Source organism: Podarcis raffonei, chromosome 3 (assembly GCF_027172205.1).
Source record: "Podarcis raffonei isolate rPodRaf1 chromosome 3, rPodRaf1.pri, whole genome shotgun sequence".
NCBI lineage: Eukaryota > Metazoa > Chordata > Lepidosauria > Squamata > Lacertidae > Podarcis > Podarcis raffonei.
Window position 1 is genome coordinate 48,054,177 of NC_070604.1, and position 23,773 is coordinate 48,077,949.

Here is a 23,773-nt window from a genome sequence, read left to right on the forward strand (position 1 = left end):
GATACGCACACACCAGATGTTGCTATGTATTTGTTATTTCTTATCTATCTTAAAAAGACTTCTATTGTTTTTCTGCTAATTTGTTGGTTTCTTGATTCTTCACAATCAATACTACAAAAAACAAGCAGCAGAATTGCCCTCCTCCCCCATATCAAAAATAATCGTGATTGTCTTCCTCTTCCCCAGATGCTCACTCTTATTTTGGTTCACTTGGTATAAAAACAAACAGCGCTCAACTTCCAGAGCTCTTAAAAGAGGAAGTAGCAGTTTGAAAGTTGTGAATTCTAGTGATGACAGGCTGTGAAACAGTTCATGAAAATGCAAATTTTGGACTGCAATCCTGAACACAGCCTAGGGCGGAGAAGGGGAATCTTTGGCCCTCCATATGTTGCTGTGGATTAAACCACAGAGCCTAGGACTTGCCGATCAGAAGGTCAGCGGTTTGAATCCCCGCGACAGGATGAGCTCCTGTTGTTTGGTCCCAGCTCCTGCCAACCTAGCAGTTCAAAAGCATGTTAAAGTGCAAGTAGATAAATAGGTACCGCTCCGGCGGGAAGGTAAACGGCGTTTCCATGTGCTGCTCTGGTTCGCCAGAAGTGGCTTAGTCATACTGGCCACATGTACACCAGCTCCCTCGGCCAATAAAGCGATATGAGCACCGCAACCCCAGAGTTGGTCACGACTGGACCTAATGGTCAGGGGTCCCTTTACCTTTACCTATGTTGCTGGGCTATAACTCCCATCATCCCTGACTTCTGGCCATATTGGCTGGAGTTGATGGACATTAGAGTCTAGCAACTTCCAGAGAACCACGAGTTAACCCTCTGGTGTACTGAACTGTGTTCTTATGGAGAACAATGGTAAGAGCAATGCTATTCAGGCAGATATGCTGGGGTATCTCCTGTGCATGTTAAGTTATGTCCTAACTGCTCCTGGCCAGGCGGTTTCATGTGTGTGTGCAGGAGCACAAAATATCAGCCTTCATTTTGTGCCTTCCCATTGACTCATACAGAGTGAATTATAAATACACAGGCATTTGGGGTGGTGTAAGTTACTCTGTGGCCAATGAACTCTGACCAGTAAATGAAAATAGTTAGAATATTGTATAGCGAAATTGGAGGATTGTTTATCCTTCTTCCTGCCCCAATACACTCACTCCTTGTCCTCTCTTTTCCCTTTATACTTGATGTAACTCACACTAGCAGGGCTTTTTGTCACCCCAGAGTAAGCAGAGATGTATGCTGGGGTAAGTAATTTACACTGGCTTAAGGCCATTTCAGTTTTGGATAGGGGAGGCATGCTACATTCTAACTTTTCCAGATGGTGCACAGCACCATTAATATTGTTCTTCAGAGGTGTGAGTAGGAAGTAATTAATAAAGGACAGAGAGAATTTAACTGTGAGCCCAACAAAGTACCATCTGTCTTTTTAGCTCTGAGTTTACAATCTTTACTTATTTAAGAGGTGATAGCAAATACATTTATTGATTTGCAATATGTTTTCCTTTTATAGCAGTGTCAGATGTGTCAGACCTTGAAGCAGATGCTAGCCACATGACAGCTATTTTCTCTCTCTCTCCCATGCTGGTTAACAGATCATCATCATTTGGCATGATGTTCACAACTAGTGTAGGTGATTGCAGGTGGCTTTTGAAGCTGCTACTGAAGGTTTGTCCACCTTTTTTTTAATCCTAGGAAGAAGTACTGACAATTTGATTGCGTCCTATCACTATGCATCTTACTGTATAGCCACACATTCTTCCAGAGGTAAAATGCTAGCCAGACAGCTGATAATTACTCATTGCTACAGCTACAGATATTAACTGATGGGATTAACCAACTGAAGCTTTAAATGCACACCTGTTAATCAAACATTTTTCTATTCCTGAAGAAGAGATTCCTTTTAGGATGTCTGCCCCCCACCAATCCATTTAAGCTTGAGCTCTGTCGAACCCTTTTTATTCTCCATGCCCTGCCAATTAACAATAAGATTGACATGGGAGAGGCAGCAGCTCACATTGCTTACTAGATAGCAGGGGTACCACAAAAAACAAAACAAAAGAAAAATAACAAGAAGATTGGTAATGTGAGGCAACTCACTTGGAATATATTTTTCTCACTGCTACTAAATTTCCTCTGCAGTGTGTAGATGAAGATGGGAGATGTTTTATCAATCAACACGAGGTCACTGGCTTGCCATGTGCCCAACGTGAACACTAAAGTAGGCTACAAGCTACCTTGAAGTTCAAAGGGTGACATAATCATAAACAGAAAATGCAAATAAATCCTCTTCCCTTTACGTTCTCCTTTTGCAGTACTGCCCAGTGACTTTGTACATGGTCTAAGGCAATTAAATCTTTTGCTTCATTTCTCTTCTTCTCATGAACATTTCCAGTGTTCTCCTGGGCTCATTATTCTAGCTAAACTCATTCTGAATCCCTTACTGGTCAGCTTTGTCAAGTGATGCATCTGATAATATTCAGCACCTTAACGTTATTCTTTGTGAGCAGCAAGAGTTGTGAGAGCAGGTGAATTTTGCCTAGGTTATAATTAAGTCATCCCAAGCACGTCTCAAAATTGATAGGATTCCATTAATACTGGAGATAAAGTACAGGATCAAAACGGTATTATTTTGTCCTCTTCAGTTGGCAGCACTGCATGCAGTGCCCGATATGGCAACTTTACAGAGGAAAATGGTGGGGTTTGATCTTTGGTTCTACATTGCACCCTATCACTTTTGGGGGCAGTGACAGGGTTTTTCACCTACTCCATCAGTGATATTCCGGAGCAAATTGGATCAAAGCAACACACACACACACACACACGTGAGTTGCATACTTAAATCTACTCACTTTGCAACAACTAATGGGTTCTAACGGGCAGCATTTTTGTTGTTGTTGTTTAGTCGTGTCCGACTCTTCGTGACCCCATGGACCTGAGCACGCCAGGCATTTCTGTCTTCAACGGGCAGCATAAGAGAAAGCAATTTGAAAAATCACTTGCTGCCAAACAGTGACAGTGAAGGTCACTAGGAAGCTATAACTCCAGGACACGGGTTATAAGGGGGCGCCCTCTTCCCTTGGGACAAAACATCTTGAGCCCACAGAGGGGTAGGGAAGTCTGCGTTGGACTCAGGGGTGCCAACTTGAATAAAACATTGGGGAAGGGCCATGATGAGGCGCGCGCACCCCACTTGAATGGCAATGCCCATCAACTTGGAGGGGGCCCCCTCAAATATTTTGGGTGGCCCGAAGAATGGGTTCCTAGGGTCGGAAAGGCCCGTGAGTTGTGTGGGGCTCCAGGCTGCCTTGATCCCCCTCCAAGGCGCCTGCAGCTACGCTTAAGCGACGGCGCTGAACACGGGCGGGCGGGACTCCCTCCCCTGGCCGCCTCCTTTTCCGCCCCAGGAGCCTCAGGCTCCGCCTCCTCCTCCGGCAGGTGTGTTGCTCGGCGTCCTCCGGCTTCGCCGCCCGCTCACAATGCGTGGCCGCCGCCGCCGCCGCTGCTTCTGCGCACTGGCAAGGAGGAGACCCGGCTGGAAGGAGAAGGGGAGGCGGGGAAGGCAAGGCAAGGAGAGCGTGGGAGAAAGAGTGGCGCCTCCTCCTCCTCCTGCTGCTGCTCCTCCTGCCGCCGCCGCCGCGTACCAGCGAGTGGAGCGCAGTCGAGGTCGTCCCGCTGCCAGAAGCAGTGCGCCTTCGCTGGGCGCCTCTCTCCCTCGGGCGCCGCCGCCGCCGCGGCTCCTCCTCAGAGCAGCCCGGGGACAAAGCGGGACGCGGCGTCTCCTTGAGAGGTGAGCGCGCGCGGGAAGCCCAGCGGGATGAGGACGCGGAGCTCGCTCGCTCGGGCAGCTGAACCACCGGCTCAGGGACCTTCAAGGCGGGGGGGGGGTGAGGGGTCCCCTTACAAATATATGCATAATGTTCTGCTGGTGACGTTGGTCGGAAGGGCACGGGGCGGAGGGAACGGCGGGCCCTGCTTAGCAAGAGGCGGCAGCAGCTGCTGCAGCAGCAGCGCCTCAGCCGGGCTAATTGCCCCAGTGCCGCAGGCAAAAAAAAAAAAGTCCACTTGAGTTCTGCGGATCGTGAAGCGGAGCTTTCTGGGCTGCCCCTCAGCCAATAACGAAGGGGGTTCTCTCTCTCCCCCCCCCACCCGCCCCGTCTGTGCTGCCCGGTTGCCAGGGCAACCTCAAACAGCGCCTTAGAGAGGCCGGCGCCACTGCTGCAGCCCTCGCGTGCGGTTTCAAGTTTACTCGCAGGCGGCTCGGTTTCTGCGGAGCCTGTTGGGGAGCGCGGGCCCGGGGGGAAGGGCAGCGCCACGGAGGAAACGGGCCGGGGTGGGGAGGCGGGAAGAGTTACGCTGGAGCAAATGTGTTTGGGATGGCAGTGTTGCTTTTCCTGTTGGTTTTGTGCCATGTAAAAGGGGGGGGGTTGGCAGGTGCTGCTTGCCCTGTTGAGCAGGAGGTGAGGAAATGCCGCCGTTTTCCATTCTGCACGACCATTGAAGGCACAAAGGCCGCCTCTTAGCGTTCGCTCCCTGCCTGTAAGAATACAAGGCTGCATAATAGCGGGGAGCAGAATTGCTTCAGGGGAGGGGTTCAATCCACAAGTGGTTTACCACGGTTCTTTCGTTTCTCTGCAACCCTTTAGATGAGGGAGGTGCTGTCTGACTACAACTCCCATCATCAGCGGCCCTTGGCTGTGCTGCCTGAGGGTGATGGGAGTCCCAGTGAAGAACATCTGGACAGGTTCCCCTATCACCGTTTCAGATTATTCTTCTGCTTTCGGCGAGTGTGTGCTCTGTACTTTCCAATCTTCAGGTTGCTTAACAGGAAAATGGACAAAATTGTTAGGTGATTTATGAACCTGTGCATTTCAATACCTTTCAGTGCATAAATGGCCAGGTGATGCTGTTCATCGTTGTGTGGTGGACAAAGCTTATTTTTATGAATTTCTATTAAATAAAAAATATTTAATTTTTTTAAAAAATGAATTTCTGTCTTTCATAGAGCCATTAAAGGACACAGCAGACCTGCTGGAAAATGTGCCAACCCTATATGAACTATTCTTCTACTTGAGTTTCTTTTTGTGATTACTTAAAAACTGTGCAGGACTGAATTTAATGTTTTCTATAGTTCTACGTCACTTGGTCATTTGAAACTAGGCTGTTACCTTGCTATTATTTTAGTGTCTGAGCAAAGTTTAAATTGTTACCAAGGTGGTTTTTAAAAAGATTACTTGGTGTGTAAAAGATCTCATTTAATCTTTTTAAGATTATATATTTCAGTGCAAATAATACCCAATGTTACTGGCATTGAAATATATAATATTAAATCTTGCAGTACAATTATATGCCTATTTATTTGGTAATAAGTCCCATTGTGTTCATGAGAAGTTATATGTTAGTAAGGGTGTTTAGAATAGCAGCCTTAGGTTTTTAAGTAGGTAGCATTTAAGATCCCAAGGGAAAAAGTTGCTATGAGAGTGTGCTGTGCTAATTGTTTAGCCTTCTGCTGCTACCCAATCTCCATAAAGCTTATTTTGTTCTCTTTCAGTGAAATCAGGTGGCAGTGACGACTTATATCTCCTTGTTGTCATAGGGCCCCTTGTTGTCCTAAGGACCCAGAGTACCAGCAGTTAATTATGAGAATTCTGACAAATATTATTTATATTTTATGATAACACTGATTAAAAATGTAACTTAATTTAATTTTATTATTGTTCAAGGGAATTAAGTGTGGAAAACCTAGTGCATCCATTTTGCCGAGGCAGAAACCTGGAATGAAGTTAGCCTAAGGTGACTTTTTCCCCCCCACATGCAAAAATATATGCATGAGTAGTTCATTGCATGCACAGATCACCAGCCAGCCCTTAATCAGCTGACCCACTTTTTGAATTGAGGGGTGTTTGAAATATGGGTCAACTCAGTATGAGCTGCCTAACTGTCTGGACAAAAGGTAAATCTTTCAGAATAGACTCCTGCCTAAAACGTTCTGTTTCAATTCTGATTCTTCTGTCAGGTCAAAATGGTGGTGTAAATCAACTCCGAGGCTTGGACTAGGTAGTTAAGATAGTAAACACACACACACACACACACAGAGAGAGAGAGAGAGAGAGAGAGAGAGAGAGAGAGACAGAGACAGACAAGCATTGAACTAGCCAGTTTGCGAACATAAGAACAGCCTGCTGAATCAGACCAGTGGCCCATCTAGTCCAGCATCCTTTTCACACAGTGGCCAACCAGATACCTGTGGGTAGCACACAAGGAGGACCTGAGCACAACAGCCCTCTCACCTCCCGCGGTTGCCAGCGACTGGTGTTCAGATGCGTATTGCCTCTGACAGTGAAGGCAGATCATGGCCACCCGGGCTAGTAGCTGCTGATAGCCTTGTTCTCCACAAATTTGTCTAATTCTCTTTTTTAAGCCAACCATGTTGATGGCTATCACTGCTTATTGTAGGAGTGATTTCCATAGGTTAACTGTGCTGTGTGAAGGAGTACTATACAGAGGTACCTCTGGATGCGAACGGGATCCATTCTGGAGCCCCATTCGCATCCAGAAACAAACATAACCTGCGTCCGCATGTCTGCATGTGCACGGGGTGTGATTCGGCGATTCCGCACATGTGTGTGATGTCATTTTGAGTGTCTGTGCATGCATGAGCGGCAAAACCCAGAAGTAACGTGCTCCATTACTTCCGGGTCGCCGTGGAGCGCAACCATAAAATATTCATCCCGAAGCTACTTCAACCTGAGGTATAACTGTACTGAATTGAAAGCTGAGCCTCATATCGGCCGTGGTTAGTTTCATGGATACTAAAAGCTGACACTTTAATTTTACAGATGCCCAAGGTAATTACTGAACTAGAATTAAGTGGCGCTGTGGGTAAAACCTCAGCGCCTAGGACTTGCCGATCGCATGGTCGGCGGTTCGAATCCCTGCAGCGGGGTGAGCTCCCGTCGTTCAGTCCCAGCTCCTGCCCACCTAGCAGTTCGAAAGCACCCTTCAGTGCAAGTAGATAAATAGGTACCGCTTTATAGTGGGAAGGTAAACGGCATTTCCGTGTGCTGCTCTGGTGCCGGTTTGCCGGAGCAGCGTCGTCACGCTGACCACGTGACCTGGAAGTGTCTGCGGACAGCGCTGGCTCCCGGCCTCTAGAGTGAGATGAGCGCACAACCCTAGAGTCTGTCAAGACTGGCCCGTACGGGCAGGGGTACCTTTACCTTTACCTAAGTAAGTACCCTGTTCCCCCCCGCCAACTGTCAACTTGCTTTGTTCCGCCTGTGACAGTTCCTGGGGAAGACATTAAGAATATAGTTGCCATATGTCCTCTTTTTCCAGGACACATCCTTTTTTTCATGGCTAGAGTCATCATAGCGATCCATAGTTATAAGTAGAAGTTGACAAATGCGTCCTCTTTTTTGATCTTCACAATATGGCAACCCTAATTAAGAATTAAGGTGTTAAGAATGTCATTCTTTTAGCGGATGCTTTGCTTTCCCATGGTCCCGTATAACAATTATTGCCCAGTATATACTGGATATAAACTAACCTCCGCGTAAGCTTTATGTAAGCAAATTAGAATGAATGCTCAATAAAAGGCCATCTGAATGGGCCCTAAGTTTCTCTCCTGGATATGGAGAGAAAATCAACAACCTGCCTTTGTAGTTCTCTCCTGAAAGTTGCCTGTTTAGGACATGTTTTACCCTTTTCTAGGAATATTTTAAATTTATCAATTACAAAGATTTCTCATTGGAGGAGGGAGGAGAATCCCTGCCATAAGCAGGATGCCTTTGCTCTGTGTAGGGAACAGAATCCAATTTGAATCTGTTTAGCACTCAGTAAATCAAAAGGCACAAGGTGGAACAGAAGTTTCTAGTTCAGCGCCTTCAGGGAATGACTCATCAGGACAGTGCCTTTTTCTAGGGCTGCTCAAGGGTACGCAATACTGACACCTTTCCCTCTCCAAATGTTTAAAGTGTGGCACTTACTGTAACAACTTCATGGTGAGTACCGGCACTATTTTTTTCTAAAAAGAAAAGCAACTGCACTGCACCAGGAAGAACTGTAGTTGCTGCCAACCTGCTTTCCAGTCCAACCATGGCTAGGCAACCCAGAAGGTGTTTGGTATCTAAAGCTGATGAGGCTCCACCTGCAATACTCCCCTTGTTCATGTTCCAGCATGGGTCATCCACCAGAGTTTCGGTCTCCAAACCAGGCCAAATTGGTTGCATCCAGATATCCCTTGAGTTGAGACACTGCTACATGCTCTCATTATAACCTGTCTCTGACCTGTCACTGAAGGCTCCTCTAGCCATCAATAATATCTCCCCCCACCCCACCCAGTTCAAAATATCAAATAAAGTACATGTTCTGTTACATAAACATGGATATGTTTCAAATCACATAGAGGGAGAAAGTAGGATGCATGTCTGATTTTTAATAGTGAAAGAGGCACACAGTGCTAAACCCTTTCCCACCCACAGCCCACTCCCCTATAGACCTTTCCAATGCCCCCCCTTTAGCAGAATTCCCAATACCAGACATTAACTTGACTGGCCGAAAGAAAACTTGGAGAGGGGTCACGATTGCTAGCTCTCCAATGCTCAGCTTGCTCTGAACCCTACTCACCTCTTCTGTTCTCTCACACCAATCCAAATACTAATCATTGCTGTCCGATTGGGATGGAAAGAAGACCCATGCAGACAGAGAAGGCCCAACATAAAGGTCCAAGCAAACATTGCAGCCACAGAGCTCATTTTGTTCAGCAAGTGAGCATGGAGGGGAGTCTGGCAATCACCCTAACATTGCCGTGAGGCATCCATTGGCAACGCATTGATGGCTCCAGAGTTAAAAGAATCAGGTAGCTAGTGACAGAGAAGATTTTCCTCTGCCAGAGATCCAGGGGAGCTGCTGCCAGACAGAACAGACAATAAATAGTGGCCGAGGTATCCAAATAGTCTGACATGGAATAAGGCAGATTCCTGTAAATGAAGTCAGGTGATACTTGCTTCTTCTCAGGGGTTATTTCCTTAGTTCTGTATAGTTCAAAACACTGTACGCAGAAGTACATTTCCCAACCACTTTCCAGGCAACTGCTGTGTTCTCTCTGTTGAGCAGTGGCACCTTGGAGTTGTGGTTGTGGTGGTTCTTGCTGTGATTTGATAACTCTGAATGAGTATCACGTGAATAGGGGGAAGTCATACTCCTGTTCTGTCCACACCGGCACAGGAAGATCACTTCCTAATTTTTCATGTAGCCTAGTATTTATTTACTTTGACTGACACTGGCTCTTCAGGATCTCAGACAGAGGTATTTCCCATTACCTGCTACAATTTGAGGTGGAGATATTAAGCAACCTCTCTATTTTTGACAATAAGATGAATTAGAGCAGCTATGTAAGTGCTGTTGACACCCCCCCCCCACTCTGTTCTGTGTCCTTTGCCTCCTTTTTTCTTCTCTGTGCCCTGCTTCCATCTGCGGACAGGCAGCTCCCATAGTAGTGCACTGTCTTCCGTATAGGATTGCTAACATTACTTGGCCTGCCATATTTTTTAATGGTCTTCCTCTGGTTCCCTTTAACAGTACCTAGACATGCAGAAATGTAACACACAATACTTTTCTTGCCATGAAGCTAAGGGGCTAGGAAAAAGGCTTCGCCTGCTAAGCATATGTGTTCAGGTATCATTAAATGTACAGGAGCAAGATTTGTTGTTGTTTTAAAAAGTGGGGAGAAAGTAGCAGTCCTTTGTATGTGGTGTAATTTAAGTGGAAATTCTAATGATTATTTGATTAGTTTTCCTACTGCGGTTCTTGCATTGATGTTTTGAGTTACTGTTGCTTTGAGTATATGCTGTTTAAATATATTTTGTAAACTCTCTTGGCATTTGATAATAAAGGATACTATGTATGAGATTTCCCTTCACTTTTCATAGGCGATGAACAGGACATTCTATCTAAATACCACCCCCACCCACAAAAAAAAGCAATTGTCAGTACTATGTTTGACCATAAATTTCATTGGCTTTGAAGTTGGAAAGAAATAGACCTTCAGCTGTCTTCCTACACCTGAGATCCTGTTTGGCAGCAAATTCACAAAAGCACAAAAATGATGTTTGCTTTAGCCACTCTTATTTCAATTTTTGAAGATAGTTTGGTGATTCCTAGTTCTTGCGTGCAGTAATACAATTTTGAAACTTATAGTCAAACAACAGTTAACTTGATGGACATTATATAAAAAGAATTCATAACATTAGTGGGCAGGTTGGTGTCCTTATTACGTCTAAAACATTTCCCATCACTGTGTGCTTTATCCTGAATAAATGTAGACAGATTCCTGGCTTTTTCTAACTCTTGGCAATAAAATGAGCAAGTGAATCCAACTGGAACTGTTGCAAATGTTTAAATTCACGAGGTTTAAAGTCTATTTCATACTTAACACCCTCCAGCACTGACTATGCGCTTAAAAATAACACAAAAACAGTTTTAGCTTTCTGGTTCTCCCCACTGTGCTTTTAAATGTTTCCTGTGTTGTTGCTGAGAATATTCAATGCCTGTCACCTGTATGACTTTCAGCAATAAAATAATTAAAACAAAGCTTTAAAAAAATAGAAGGGCATTTTGTTTGTTGTCTCTCTCTAAAGCAAATAAGGAAGGAATATTTGTGCTTTCTAACAAATCAGTTACACTACAGCTCCTAGTGGTTTTGAAAGATTGAAATTGCTCAGTGTTTTTGTTTCATGGGATGTGCTGTGCCTGTGGGTTTGTAGCTTTAATCTGGTCATAACGTCCTTCCTGGAGCAGAATGTGCTTTTTAAGTCAGCCCACCCTTTCCAGGGCAGTGTTTGCTACTGCTGTGTAGTAGATCAAAGCAGCTGGAATCAAATATTCTACATGGGAATGCTTGGGCTTATTAAAACAGTAATTGCTGGTCGTGCTGACATTATCAATAGAGTGCAACCCTGAAGGTAGTGCCTCTGTGAACTTTCTCGGTTTTAAAATTGCTGGCACATAGTGCAAAATGCTGATTTTGGGGCAGAACCCATTTGCATCTGCTACGCAGCATAAACATATTATTATGTTTAATAGAATGATGAAAGTGATGGTGTGATGGACGGTGGGGGCTGCACAATTATTGGATAAATACGTAGAGTGAGACCACCTCATCTCTCAGACAACAATCCCTTCTGAAAGGTGAAAAATAACTTGGATTCACAATGCTTGAAGTTGTCAGCTCTGCTTTTCTCTTTGCTAGCTCCTTTTAGTCTTGGTCTACATATAAAATAAAATGAAGTGATAGATTTTTGGAGGACATAGGTTGAAGTATAAACCTCCCAGTGAGGGGCACAGTTTTTGAATGTTTCCCCACATGAAACACAAAATTCTGTATGAAGGAAACTAAGTATATGGATTCTAGCTCAGTCCTTTTGTTGCGGTACTTGCTTTCTGTTTGCAGGGACACCTTTACTATACTCTGAAATGGTTTATTCAAGCGGTAGCCAATGCGGGGGCCCTTCCAATAGTTATGGACTACAACTCCCATCAGCCTGCACAGTGGATGATGGGAGTTGTAGTCTAGCAACATACGGAGATACCAAATTGGCTATCTCTGGTTTAGTGCATTCTGCCATTTCACTGTGTTTCATATGTGGAGCATTCTCAGATGTGAGGACGAGAATGACATTGAAGAGCTTCCTGTTGTATTTATGAGAATAAATATTATTTATTAATGTAAAACTTATCAGTTGTGCAGATCGCTGGATATCTATAGCCTCTGGCCATATGGTTAGGTTAAGCCTTATGGTCTGCATGCGTACATATGCATATTCACTGCTTAATTTTTCTGCACTTGAGGCGTGAACCCATTTCAAAACATACTGGTGCTGAAAGACTTCTGGAACGTGGAAAACAAGAGAGGCTGGAAACACTGTTTCACCTTTGCTTGAAGGGAAGCTTCAAAATAAACATCTGCAGACACACCTAGTAAGGCTCATGTGGGAACAATTACTGATGGACTTGCATCATCTGACTCTCTGGCTCTATCTTTTTGTTGCCACTCCTTGTTGTATCCAGTCCTCCTCTAACTGCGGCTTAGACTTTTTGGTTACTAGACAGATATGGGCTGTGAGGTGAACTGGTAAAAAAATGAAGAGCACTCAGAATATGAGTTTAATGGCAACCCAATAGGGACTATGGAATCTCTGCAATAACCCTCCAGTTCTTGGATTAAAATGCCTCTGCAAAATTTCCTGCAGGGTTGTTGTTGTTTTTTGGGGGGAGATTTAAATAAACAGCCCTTAAATCAGATTTTAAAAATTTGAAGCTATAATGCTCATGCTTTTGCTCAACTAAGACTTCAGAAGGTTAAAACTGATTGGAAGTGTACTGAAATAATTTTTGGAAAAGATGCCATGCAGACAGAAAATTGTCCAGCAGTGTGTATGGAATAAATAATGCTTTTCAGATTTCCTAGAGTCCTGAGACTTGTGTCAGCTACACATTGTACGTCATAGGTTTTCCATTTAGCACAAACCCGGACCCTGGCTTTGTGCTAAATGAAAAATTTAATCTCACAATTTGTTAACCTCCTGTGAGCGGACAAGGAAAATTAGTTGTATTTTTCCCTGGTGAAAGCAAGAAAAATATGATAATATGATGGTATATTTAATCAGGTGGAGCATATGAATCGAGTTTGTGAAAGGGACAAGTCAATATTGGATTTTAATGTAGTCTTGTTGGTTCTTAATTATGCACTTTGTCCTGTGGATTTGTTTAATGATTATTGATTTTGCTATAACCTGTATTAATTAGGTATTTCTCTTCCTGTTGGAATATTTTTGTTTCTCTTTTGTATTTGCAAACCATTTTTGAATGGTGCTCTAATATTTTTTGATGAATTGTTTAGTGGAATATTATCTAACACTTGTATTAGTTATGCATCATATTAAGTATCTGTTGTGCTGTAACTATTGAGTTATAGCAAACTATTTTTTCTGGGCTGGCTTTTAAAATATTGTAACACAATATCAGCTTCATGTAAAGCATCTGAGCACACATGGAAAGTAGTATACACATAAAATTAACACTGACAAATTGGAAGCTATGCACCAATCAGGCAATGAGTATTCTACTAAAGCTACTTCCTGTATCTTAATTTGCACCCACAAAAAAGTATCTAGGATTTTATTATTAGTATGGCTCCATTATGTCATCAAATTGTTGCAGCCAGTCTGTTCCATTAATAAGAGATGTCGATATCCTTTGCCACATATATTGATTATTTTTGAAGTGGTGGGTTTTCTGTACAGTGAACAAAAGTTTGGGCTTTTAATTCTAACTATTATTTGTTTTCTTCCTTTTCTCTGCAGCTGGAATGTGCACTGTTTTCCCTATACTTTTTTAAGAAGCAAGAGGTTCAGAAGGGCAAAGCTGAAGGATGCCGTCTGAGGTGTGCCTCAGGTATAGTTCATGGAGCTGTCCTGCCAGTTTCCATCGAGTGTGTGTTCATTCACTGTATGCTAGCCTAGAGGATGACAAATTGCATACATAAATATTACATCAAAATGACTGTGCCAAGACATGTCCAGGAGGATTTACTTTTTGCTCTTGTGTTAGGCTTCTGTGTGGTTTTTTCTCCGCAACTTACCCCCATAGAAATATTTATGCATGGTGTAAAACAGGCTTCCTCAACCTCTGCCCTCCAGATGTTTTTGGCTTACAACTCCCATGATCCCTAGCTAGCAAGACCAGTGGTCAGGGATAATGGGAATTGTAGTCTCCAAACATCTGGAGGGCCGAGGTTGAGGAAGCCTGGTGTAAAAGATTTGCTCCTTCTGTGATTTCTCAGCTCATTTGCATGTTGAGCATCCTAACACAAAAAGGATTTGCCTTCCTGTCAGTGCTGAAGCAGGTAAAGGCAGAAAACTGAGTAGCATTGTGTTGATCCTCATGGGCTCAGCCAGTAGATTGCCATTTAAACTTTGGGGACAGGTTGTTTTTATTGTCATTGATGATGAACAATGAAGGAGAAAGAACAGTGAGATTCTCTCCATGTGTCCCTCCCCAAATTGATTTGATTAAGGCAATTAAATTGGTTGTGATGGTTACTGTGATGGGATTATGCATCAAACAGCAGGAGGTCATTTTTATAGAGTAATTGCTCTGATAACTATATCTTTACATATTTCACATGTAATTCTATGCATGCTTCTTAAAAACTAAAAGAGAAAGAAATATGAACTCTGAAACACCCCCTGCCCTTTCAAGTTCTGTATCAAATAAAGTCACACCTCTCAAACTATTCAGTTCACAAAATTAGGCTCAGATTCAAACTAACACATTTTCACTTGATACCTTAGCACACTTATCTGTCTGTAGGATATTTATAATAACATTTGTGTGCATGTAGTAGAAAGCAGAAGAGCCATTTTATTTGAATATAATGTTCCAACGTAGGCTTTTCATCTGAATGACAGAGCAGAGAATTTCAAAATAGTATTTTTGCTGTCAGAATACTGTATAGGAGGCTCTGCATCTTTCTTCTTCTTCCTTTTTTAAAGTGCTGCCACAAATTGTCAGTTATATCAAAAGAAGTCAGTAATATATTTAGAAAGATATTCTAGCGTATGGACACTTTAACAGTTTTGTGTGTTGGGAGGTTATATCTGATTTAGGATTACCAAACTATGTAAAACCTTTTTCCCAAATCATGCATGAACATTAATTTTTTTATGGTAAGGAGTCAAATATTTCAACCCTTCCAAGTGGCCCTTTTATTTGAGAATCTTGATATGAGTGGTTGGAAATGATTGGAACTATAAAGTGAATGGAGGAAAAGAAACTAAATCCTTGCACACCTCATGTGTTGGTGTCCCAATAAGTCCACATACATGTAACAATTTTGTGAAAAGGACATACTAAGCTTTTCAGACTTGCCCCCCCCCCCGCTATAATTGTTTAGCTACATAATGGGAACTGGTGACTCTCATATCTGTTTTAACAGCCATTTGGATGTTTTATTTTCTGATTAGACCATAGTGCCTCTGCCTGTCTAGTGGGAATATTTGTTTTGTTCATGTGTAGGTCTCCCTAACTCAAAGTTCAGGATGGAACATTAGCTTATTTATTCAACTTTGCACAAGTGCTTGGTGTGGATTAAACTACTGCTAACTTCTTACCTATGTCTTCAAAACCTTCTGTGGCCTTGGCCCTCCTTGTCTTTCTGCTCTTATATCCCCTGACGGGTCCCTTCCTTTGACCTTTGCTATTCAAGCGCCACCACCCTCAGCAAGATTCCCTGCTGTCTGAAGTGGCTCCACCCATTTCTCTTTGTTGACCCTTTTGCCTGGAACTGCCTCCAAGAATGCCTCTATGTGATCTACTTCCCTATTTCCTTGTAGTTTCTACTCAAAACTCGCCATTCCCAAGAAGCATTTGGATTCCCTCCCTTTAGTGTAACTAAACCACTAAAGTATCTGTAACTGAAGTCATTCATTCCTTCATTTTATTTGTATGCTGCTTGCAGTTCGAAAGCACGTCAAAGTGCAAGTAGATAAATAGGTACCGCTCCGGCGGGAAGGTAAACGGCGTTTCCGTGCGCTGCTCTGGTTTGCCAGAAGTGGCTTAGTCATGCTGGCCACATGACCTGGAAGCTGTACACCGGCTCCCTCGGCCAGTAAAGCAAGATGAGCGCCGCAACCCCAAAGTCGGTCACGACTGGACCTAATGGTCAGGGGTCCCTTTACCTTTACTTCCTACAGAAAAATCATGCTCAGAGCGGTTTGCGACAAAGAAACAGGGATGAATTTCAAACAAACACTACCAAATTTCATAACAGCATAGCAGGACAATAAAAGAGTAACAATTCCATAGTAACATAGGAAAGCAATAACGTAGTAACAAGTTCATAATAACAAGGCAAAAACAGTGAAATAGAAACAATTTTGTAATAATATTGCAAAGTAGTAACAATGTCATAAACATAGCACAACAAAAATAAAACAACATATAAAACATTTCAATACAGTGGAACCTTGGTTCTCGAACTTAATCCATTCCGGGAGTCTGCTCAACTCCCAAAAGTGTTTGAAAACCAAGACGCAGCTTCTGATTGACTGCAGGAGCTTCCTGCACTCTAGCGGAAGCTGCGTTGGATGTTTGGCTTCCAAAAAACGTTAAAAACCGGAACACTTACTTCCGGGTTTTCGGCATTCGGGAGCCAAAACATATGAGTACCAAGGTGTTTGAGAACCAAGGTACGATTGTACTATAAATAGAACACTATGAGTTAAACAACGTGCAGCAACCAGTAGCAAAAATAACAAGGGAGCAACACAGTTTCTCCTTAGTTGCTCACAGTCCCTCTCCTGCAGCAGCTTCTTATAAGGCAGGCATGGCCAAACTTGCCCCTCCAGCTGTTTTGGGACTACAATTCCCATCATCCCTGACCACTGGTCCTGTTAGCTAGGGATGATGGGAGTTGTAGTCCCAAAACAGCTGGAGGGCCAAGTTTGGCCATGCCTGTTATAAGGCTTCGAAGGGCAAAGAGTGGGGTAGTTGGAAACATGCCTCCCATGATGTTCCTAATCACCTATTCCCCTCCCATTGCTCCCAATCACACCTTCCCATTTTCCTTAGCCTCTGTTGCTTACCTGTCCCTGCCACACCTGCTCCTTATATATGATGCTACATGAACTATGATGTGAACGTGCGCCTCAGTTCTTCAAGAATTTGGACATCTCGTATTATTTGTGTTTATTTACAAATAGACAGGTTGCACATAGGTACAAAAAAGGGGCAGCCAAAATGGTGTAGCCACACTTAGAATACTGTGCACAGTCCTGGTCATCTCACCTCAAAAAGGATGTTGTAGAGCTGGGAAAGGTTCAGAAAAGAACAACTGAAATAATCAGAGAGATACAGCAACAATCCTATGAGAAAAGGTTACAACATTTGGCACTTTCACTTTAGAACATAGGCAAGTAAGTGATGATATGATAGAGGTGTATAAAATTATGCATGGTGAAGAGCAAGTGCATAGAGTGAAGTTTTTCCTGCCTCTTTCATAACACTAGTCATCCATTGTACCTAAATATTTGAAGACTTGGGCCAGACATCTTCATTCAGCACACAGTGAAAACGATGGAATTTGCTATCGTAAGAGGTAGCGACGGCCACCAACTTGGATGGCTTTAAAAGAAGATACAACAAATTCATGAAGGGTAACAGTGTCAGTGGCTGCCAGTCACTATTCTATGTTCTACCTCTACTGTCAGAGGCAACATGCTCTAAATATGTCTTCCCAATTGTTGGGAAGCACGTGTTGAAAGGCTGCTGTTGCACTCATGCCCTGCTTGCAGAACTTCTCGTAGGGATCTGGTTGGACACTGGGAAAAACAGGATGCTGGATGAGTTGGACCTTTGGTCTGAACCAGCAGAGGACTGCTGAAGATATGAGGCTTCCAAAAGTCTCTGGCCATTTAATTATTTCTGCAAAAGGCAGTCATTCAGTGCCAATCCTCATTTAAGAAAGTGAATCTGTCACGCTAAATTTGCCTAACTGGCTTCTTACACTGTTGGCCCCAGCAATTGTGGATCTTCTACAGTTAAAGTCATTAGGCTGAGAGGGCTGGGAGGGATCCTAGTAAATTGGATTAATCCTCAATTTACAACAATAATATGCCTATTTTTATAGCTAGGACAGTTGAAGCTGTGAGATAACGGCCACATTGTGAATGTCTTGCAGAGTGATGCTGTTGTACATAAAGATTTAAGTCCATCTTTATATTGTGGGCCATAATGATAGCCCTGCCACACTGTGATGCTATAGACCTTTGGTTACAGCACGAGAGTGGGGAAATAATAATAAACCCATTTCCAACCTGTGTCAGTAGTACCAAATCATCCTACTTATAATCGTACTCTCACTTCAGAGTTTGATTCAATTCAGTGGCACTTTTTTTTTTTTTGGTCTTGCGTAAATATGCAGGATTGTATGCTTGACCGACGTAATTAGAAATGAAAAAGTAGAAAACATATGCATGCCTTTCACTCTTGGTATTTTCATGCTTGCGAGTGTGATTATTTCTTTGTCTTTTGCAGTTTTCAAGATATGCTGACTGGCCAGAGGCTTTGCCAGTCTAGTTCTCATAATGATGCTGTCTTGGCTGCTCTGAACCAGCAAAGAAGTGATGGGATCCTCTGTGATATAACTCTTATAGCGGAAGAGCAGAAATTCCATGCCCACAAGGCAGTCCTAGCAGCTTGCAGTGACTACTTCAGAGTAAGTTAATGTAGTATGTTTATGTCCATCAGCTCTGTTTTTAGAACACCATAGATATTTGGATAATTAGTAGTATTGAAATCTTTCCAATTTTTTTTTGCCCATGTAAACAGTGATCATGATCTGACCAGATACTTCACAGGACAAGTTTTTTTTTTAATGTCTACTGAAAAGTAAGCCACATTAGGTTCAATGGGACTTAAAACTAGATATGTGAATATAGGATTGTGAAACATAACTGGGGAATTTATTTGACATATATGTAGTATTTAAAGGTAGGCATTTACATGTTTGTAGGTATGTGCTCCTGTACAGTGGTACCTCTGGTTGTGGACGGGATCCGTTCTGGAGCTCCAGTCAGATTCTGAGGTTTCTGCAACCGGAGGTGCCTGTTCTGCGCATGTGCGTGGTGCGATAGAGTGCTACTGTGTATGCGCACGCGGTGAAACCCAGAAATATACTTCTGGGTTTGCTGCATGCATATCCCGAAGAATACATAACAAGAGGGACACGTAAGTAGAGGTACCACTGTATTTACTAAATAGGGTGTGTACACAGTTGTTGGCAGTGGGTGTGAGCCTAGGGCACCCTGTTCCACACTTAACACAGTCTATTTTATTTTAACTACTTTGTATCTCTTTGAGATCACATTTTGAGTTAACTTACAATATATGCTTTGTGAAGTTCTGGTTCAATAGTAGTTTTCCAATTTAAAGCATTAAGTTTTGTTTTGTTTTTTAACTTCCCTTAAGGCCAGAAAAGGCAAGTGATCTGGAAGACTGGAAGAAGACATGCTATTGTCTTCCCTAGTTTTATTTAGGACACTTATTCCCTTCAGTAAAATTTGTAAGTTGAACACATAAAAAGCATAGTTTTGGACTCATTAGGAAACACACGCGCACACACCCACCCACACACCCACCCACACACCAAAATGTAAATTGGGACGCATGTTTGTTAGAACTAACCAAAATGTCACAAGCAAATTTCAAGTGCTGCAGAGCTAGTCATCAGGCTGGATGAACTGGGCGATGTGAAATGCTGACGTGATGTTAAAGCAGATATGGGGAACCTTTGGCCCTCCAGATGTTGCTGAACTACAGTTCCCATTGTCCCAGACCATTGGCCATGCTTGCTGAGGCTGGTGGGGGTTGTAGTTCATTACCATCTGGAGAGACAAAGATTTCCCCCCAAAAGCAACAGACTCCCCAGTTATAACAGTGTTAGGAAAGGAACACAAGATGTAATAATACCGCTTTATTCTGCTTTGGTCAGACCACACCTGTGTTCAGTTTTGGGTGCCAAAATTTAAGAAGAATGTGTTCAGAGGAGGTCAACCAAGACAAGCAAGTGTCTGGAAACCAAGCATTATAAGGAACGGTTGAGGAAGTTGGGTATGTTTAGCCTGGATAAGAGGAAACTGAGAGGATATATGATAGCCATCTTCAAATATCTAAAGGGCTGTCACCTGGAAGATGGAACAAGCTTGTTTTTTCCTGCTCTGGAGGGTAGGACCTGAACCAATGGCTTCAAGTCACAAGGGATTCTGACTAAACATCAGGAAGAACTTTATGATGGTAAGAGCTGAAGCAGACCTCCTCAGATGGTGGTGGACTCTCCTTCCTTGGAGGTTTTTAAGCAGAGGTTGGCTGGCCATCTGCCATGGATGCTTTAGTTGAGATTGCTGCATTGTGGGGGGTTGAACTAGATGACCCCCTCAGGGTTCCTTCCAACTCCACAATTATATGATTCTAGGATTCATTCTGTAGACTTAATTTAATTGGCCACTGCTAGATGGTTGACAGATTTCAGGTTGTGCTTTTATTTGCTTGGACAAATAAACAAATTGTGGCTGATTCCTGGCTTATAAAAAGCAAACCTAATGGATCTTTCTCCAGCACTAAACAGATCACACACATGGTAGTCTTCTGTTAGCAAAGCTGAGATTAACTGTAGGTGGTACACTAGGTAAAAGCAGCTTGAAGGTTTTCTTCGAAAATATAACCTTTTTTTTTTTTTTTGGAAAGGTGGTACTGTGGTTAGAGGCTGTTGACAAGATTACAGTTTTTTTACTATAATATTGGAGACAAGGTAGATTTGCACTCCTCCAGAAGTAGTAATGCTTCCGGATCACAAATATTCTCCTGGGATTGCCAGGTAGCTCTGGTGGGCAGGAATGTGTTCCGCTGACTTCACTTTAGATGCCAATCCTTTCCTGGAGAAACTAGACTTGGTCTCAATCACTCAGGCACTTTGTCACCTCAGACTAGACTAATGTAATGTGGTCTGCTTTGGGCTGTTCTTGAAGAACAATTGGTTTCATATGGTTCAAAATATAGATGGAAAGTGTCTGGTTACAACTTTTTGAAAACCTTTTTCACTTTGTTTCTGAGCTCAATTCAAGGTGCTGTTTTTGTGCTTTTAAAGCACTAAGTAGTCAGGGATCAGAATATTTACAGAACCTCACTCCTTCCTTCATATGAGGCTGCCCAGGAACTCGCCTCCACCCACAAGACCCTTCTTCAGATCTTACTGTGATCAGTATGTGGGTACTTGTCATGCGGCCTTTTCAGCAATGATGTTCCCAAGATTGGTACACCTGTTTCTACCACTCCTTGTTCTTAGGTGGGTGGTGAAGATTTTTATTTAAGTGGATGCTCTCAGAACTGCTGCTGCTGTTTTAGTTTGTTGTTCTAGTCTGGTTAGTGTAGTGCTGCTTTTAAAGATGTGGTTGTTGTTGATTTAACAGCTGAATACCTTTACAGAAAGGTGGAGTAAAATAATAATAGTAGCTGGAGGAGACTCTTGAGAATTCCATGAACTGCAAGAAGATCAAACCTATCCATTCTTAAGGAAATCAGCTGAGTCCTCACTGGAAGGACAGATCCTGAAGCTGAGACTCCAGTACTTTGGCCGCCTCATGAGAAGAGAAGACTCCCTGGAAAAGACCCTGATGTTGGGAAAGATGGAGGGCACAAGGAGAAGGGGACAACAGAGGACGAGATGGTTGGACAGTGTTCTCGAAGCTACTAACATGAGTTTGACCAAACTGTGGGAGGCAGTGGAAGACAGGAGTGCCTGGCGTGCTCTGGTCCATGGGGTCACGAAGGGTCAGACACGACTAAATGACTAAACAACAACAACAATGTCCTGGAAAATATATGGAATCTTGGGCTGAGGCAGTGAGCTGTGATCTTGGCAAGAATTCGGAGCACTCAAATGACTAGTCATGGGGCTGGCAGGCAGAATCGCCATATGTTGCCTTCATCATGCCAGTTGGCATTTTAAATGTTTGCCTGAACTCTGCTTATGCCTCCGTGCTGATCTTTCACTTACAAGTAGTGGTGTGGGAGTAGTTCCACTGTGGCTTCTTCACAATCTGTTCAATAACTGTGTGCATAAGCAAACTTTGTGGGTGGGGATGAAGGCATCCTCTTGCAAATATTGCCTGGCAAGTACAAAGGAGAATCTTAGTATATAGGAAGGAACCCTATCAGTGACCTGCCTCTATGGTTTGTTCACACACGTTGCACAGATAAAATCATGAGGAATTGCTTATCAATGAGTGTGTACCTTGAGCTTTACTGTTCAGGCTTGTGGCGGCGAGAATGAATAGGACATGACTTTTGCCCAACCTCTTTCTTACTTCTTCTCAAAGGGGTCAAGGTTTTGAGTGTGTGGGGGTAATCTTGTGTTATTGAAAACCTAAAAAATTAAGCAAATAAATAAAAACTCACATCACCCTCAGCAGAAAGGGCAGTAAAACTTACCTTTCCCCAAACATAAGAATTTTTAGGTTTTAAATTTTTAAAAATTATATCCTGATTTTAAATAACTTCCTGGTCCTTTTCTATATGTTTTAGACTACAACTCCCATCAGCCCCAACCAGCAGTTGGGAGCTATTATCCAGTACCTAGAGACACACAGATTCCTTATCTCTGTCTCGAAGCTCAATAAATTCAACTGGGATGGGGAATGAGAAAATCCAGTGGATAAAATGCTTAATGAAAAGTTGTTCTGTCTGATGTTTAAAATACTGATTTCTTAATTTGGGGATCAAAAAGAGAGAGATCATCTTATACATATGGGGGCATCTTATACATGGAAAAATACAGTAATATTAAAAAAAACGCACACTCTTCCCTGGCAAACAGGGAAACAGGCAAACAGACCCTGGCAAAAGTGGTCTGTTTTGTCTACAGAATATACTAGTGTTGAAAAGTTCACTGATCTTCAAGTTAGAAAACAGATTTAATCAGGGACATTTCTGTGTGTTCATATAATTCAGAAAACTGTTAGGCTGTAATTAATGATGGTATTTCATCAGTAAACAAAAAGAGGTCACTGAATAGATATCACTGGAGGTTATGAAGTCATTAAATTGTGTTTGCAGATAATGGTTTTTATCACATTTCTTTGTTTAAAAAAGTGGATGTATCATAAATAGTTGACTTTCTGATGTATTAAAAGCACAGCCCATATCTTCTATTTTATGCAAATAAAAAATAATCACAGTGTTTACATTCAGGCTTAAATGGCATGGAATTTAATTAGTAACTACCATTTGCAGTACAGTTGTAAATTGGTTACACAGTGTAGTAATTGTTAAGACTTTTAAATGCTTCTGTCACTAATTCATGTTGCCAGGAGTGCCCATTTAGGGTGGCTGAATAAAAAAGTGAGGGCTGGGCTCCTGCACCTTTTTATAGCTGAACAGAAGAGGGGGTTTCAGTACATGTAGCTTGCATTTCACCTACATCTACAGAAATGTTCTCTTCTGCAGAACTATTAAAAGGTGCAGGGCCCTCCCTACTCCCATGTGATTATCTGTGGGAGTGCAGGGAGCTGCTAGAAGGTTTGCAATCCAGCAGGGTTCCTAAGGATCTCACATGGGGACTGTATGTGCAGCAGCTGTGGGTTGTATGCTCACAATGGCCCTTTTACAAGTCTTAGTCTATTTAACTGAAGGATGGGAGTAAAAATGCTCGCTGCAAATTGTTTTGTTATCCTGATTTTGTTATCCTCTTACTGATGGTTGGGGTAGGGTGTTTAAGGTTGAGAGATGGAGGGAGACTTGCCCAAGACCACAGAGTGATTTGGAGGGTGTTGGGGGGGGGCAGGATATTGCTTTTCAGTTGGAAGGGTCCAAACACAGTAGTTTTTCTGAAAGATCACAGGCTTGTCATGTATATCTAGTTATGAAATGAAACCAGTATAAATTACTTTTGGAATAAATTGCATACTGATTAATGACTGTAGTATTACTAGCTATCTTAATTAGGGAACAGCAAAGCAGCAACAAAAGTCCCTTATCTTTAATAGGAAATCCAAGTTTGATCAATGTAATGTAGACAATTTTTTCTTTTCTTTTCTTAGGCGATGTTCAGCCTTTGTATGGTTGAAAGTGGCGCAGATGAGGTGAATTTACATGGCATCACAAGCATAGGTTTAAAGCAAGCTCTGGACTTCGCATACACTGGACAGGTATAGTACTAA

The 23,773-nt window shown here is 42.6% G+C and overlaps 1 protein-coding gene across 6 annotated transcripts in view; it reads left to right on the plus strand.

Annotated features, from left to right (window-relative positions):
- The first annotated feature begins 3,430 nt into the window (after positions 1-3,430).
- The window catches only part of KLHL32 (kelch like family member 32), a 67,147-nt gene continuing 46,804 nt past the window's right edge, over positions 3,431-23,773 (plus strand). For 4 of the 6 annotated variants that reach the window (XM_053381503.1, XM_053381505.1, XM_053381508.1 and 1 more), the window contains exons 1-4: positions 3,431-3,789; positions 13,364-13,454; positions 18,096-18,276; positions 23,654-23,761. In XM_053381503.1, coding sequence (XP_053237478.1) covers positions 13,432-13,454; positions 18,096-18,276; positions 23,654-23,761 — 312 coding nt within the window. In that variant the 5' untranslated portion in view covers positions 3,431-3,789; positions 13,364-13,431. Of the gene's footprint in view, positions 3,790-13,363; positions 13,455-18,095; positions 18,277-23,653; positions 23,762-23,773 lie in introns of those variants that run through there. The other 2 variants (XM_053381504.1, XM_053381509.1) reach the window with 2 other exon arrangements.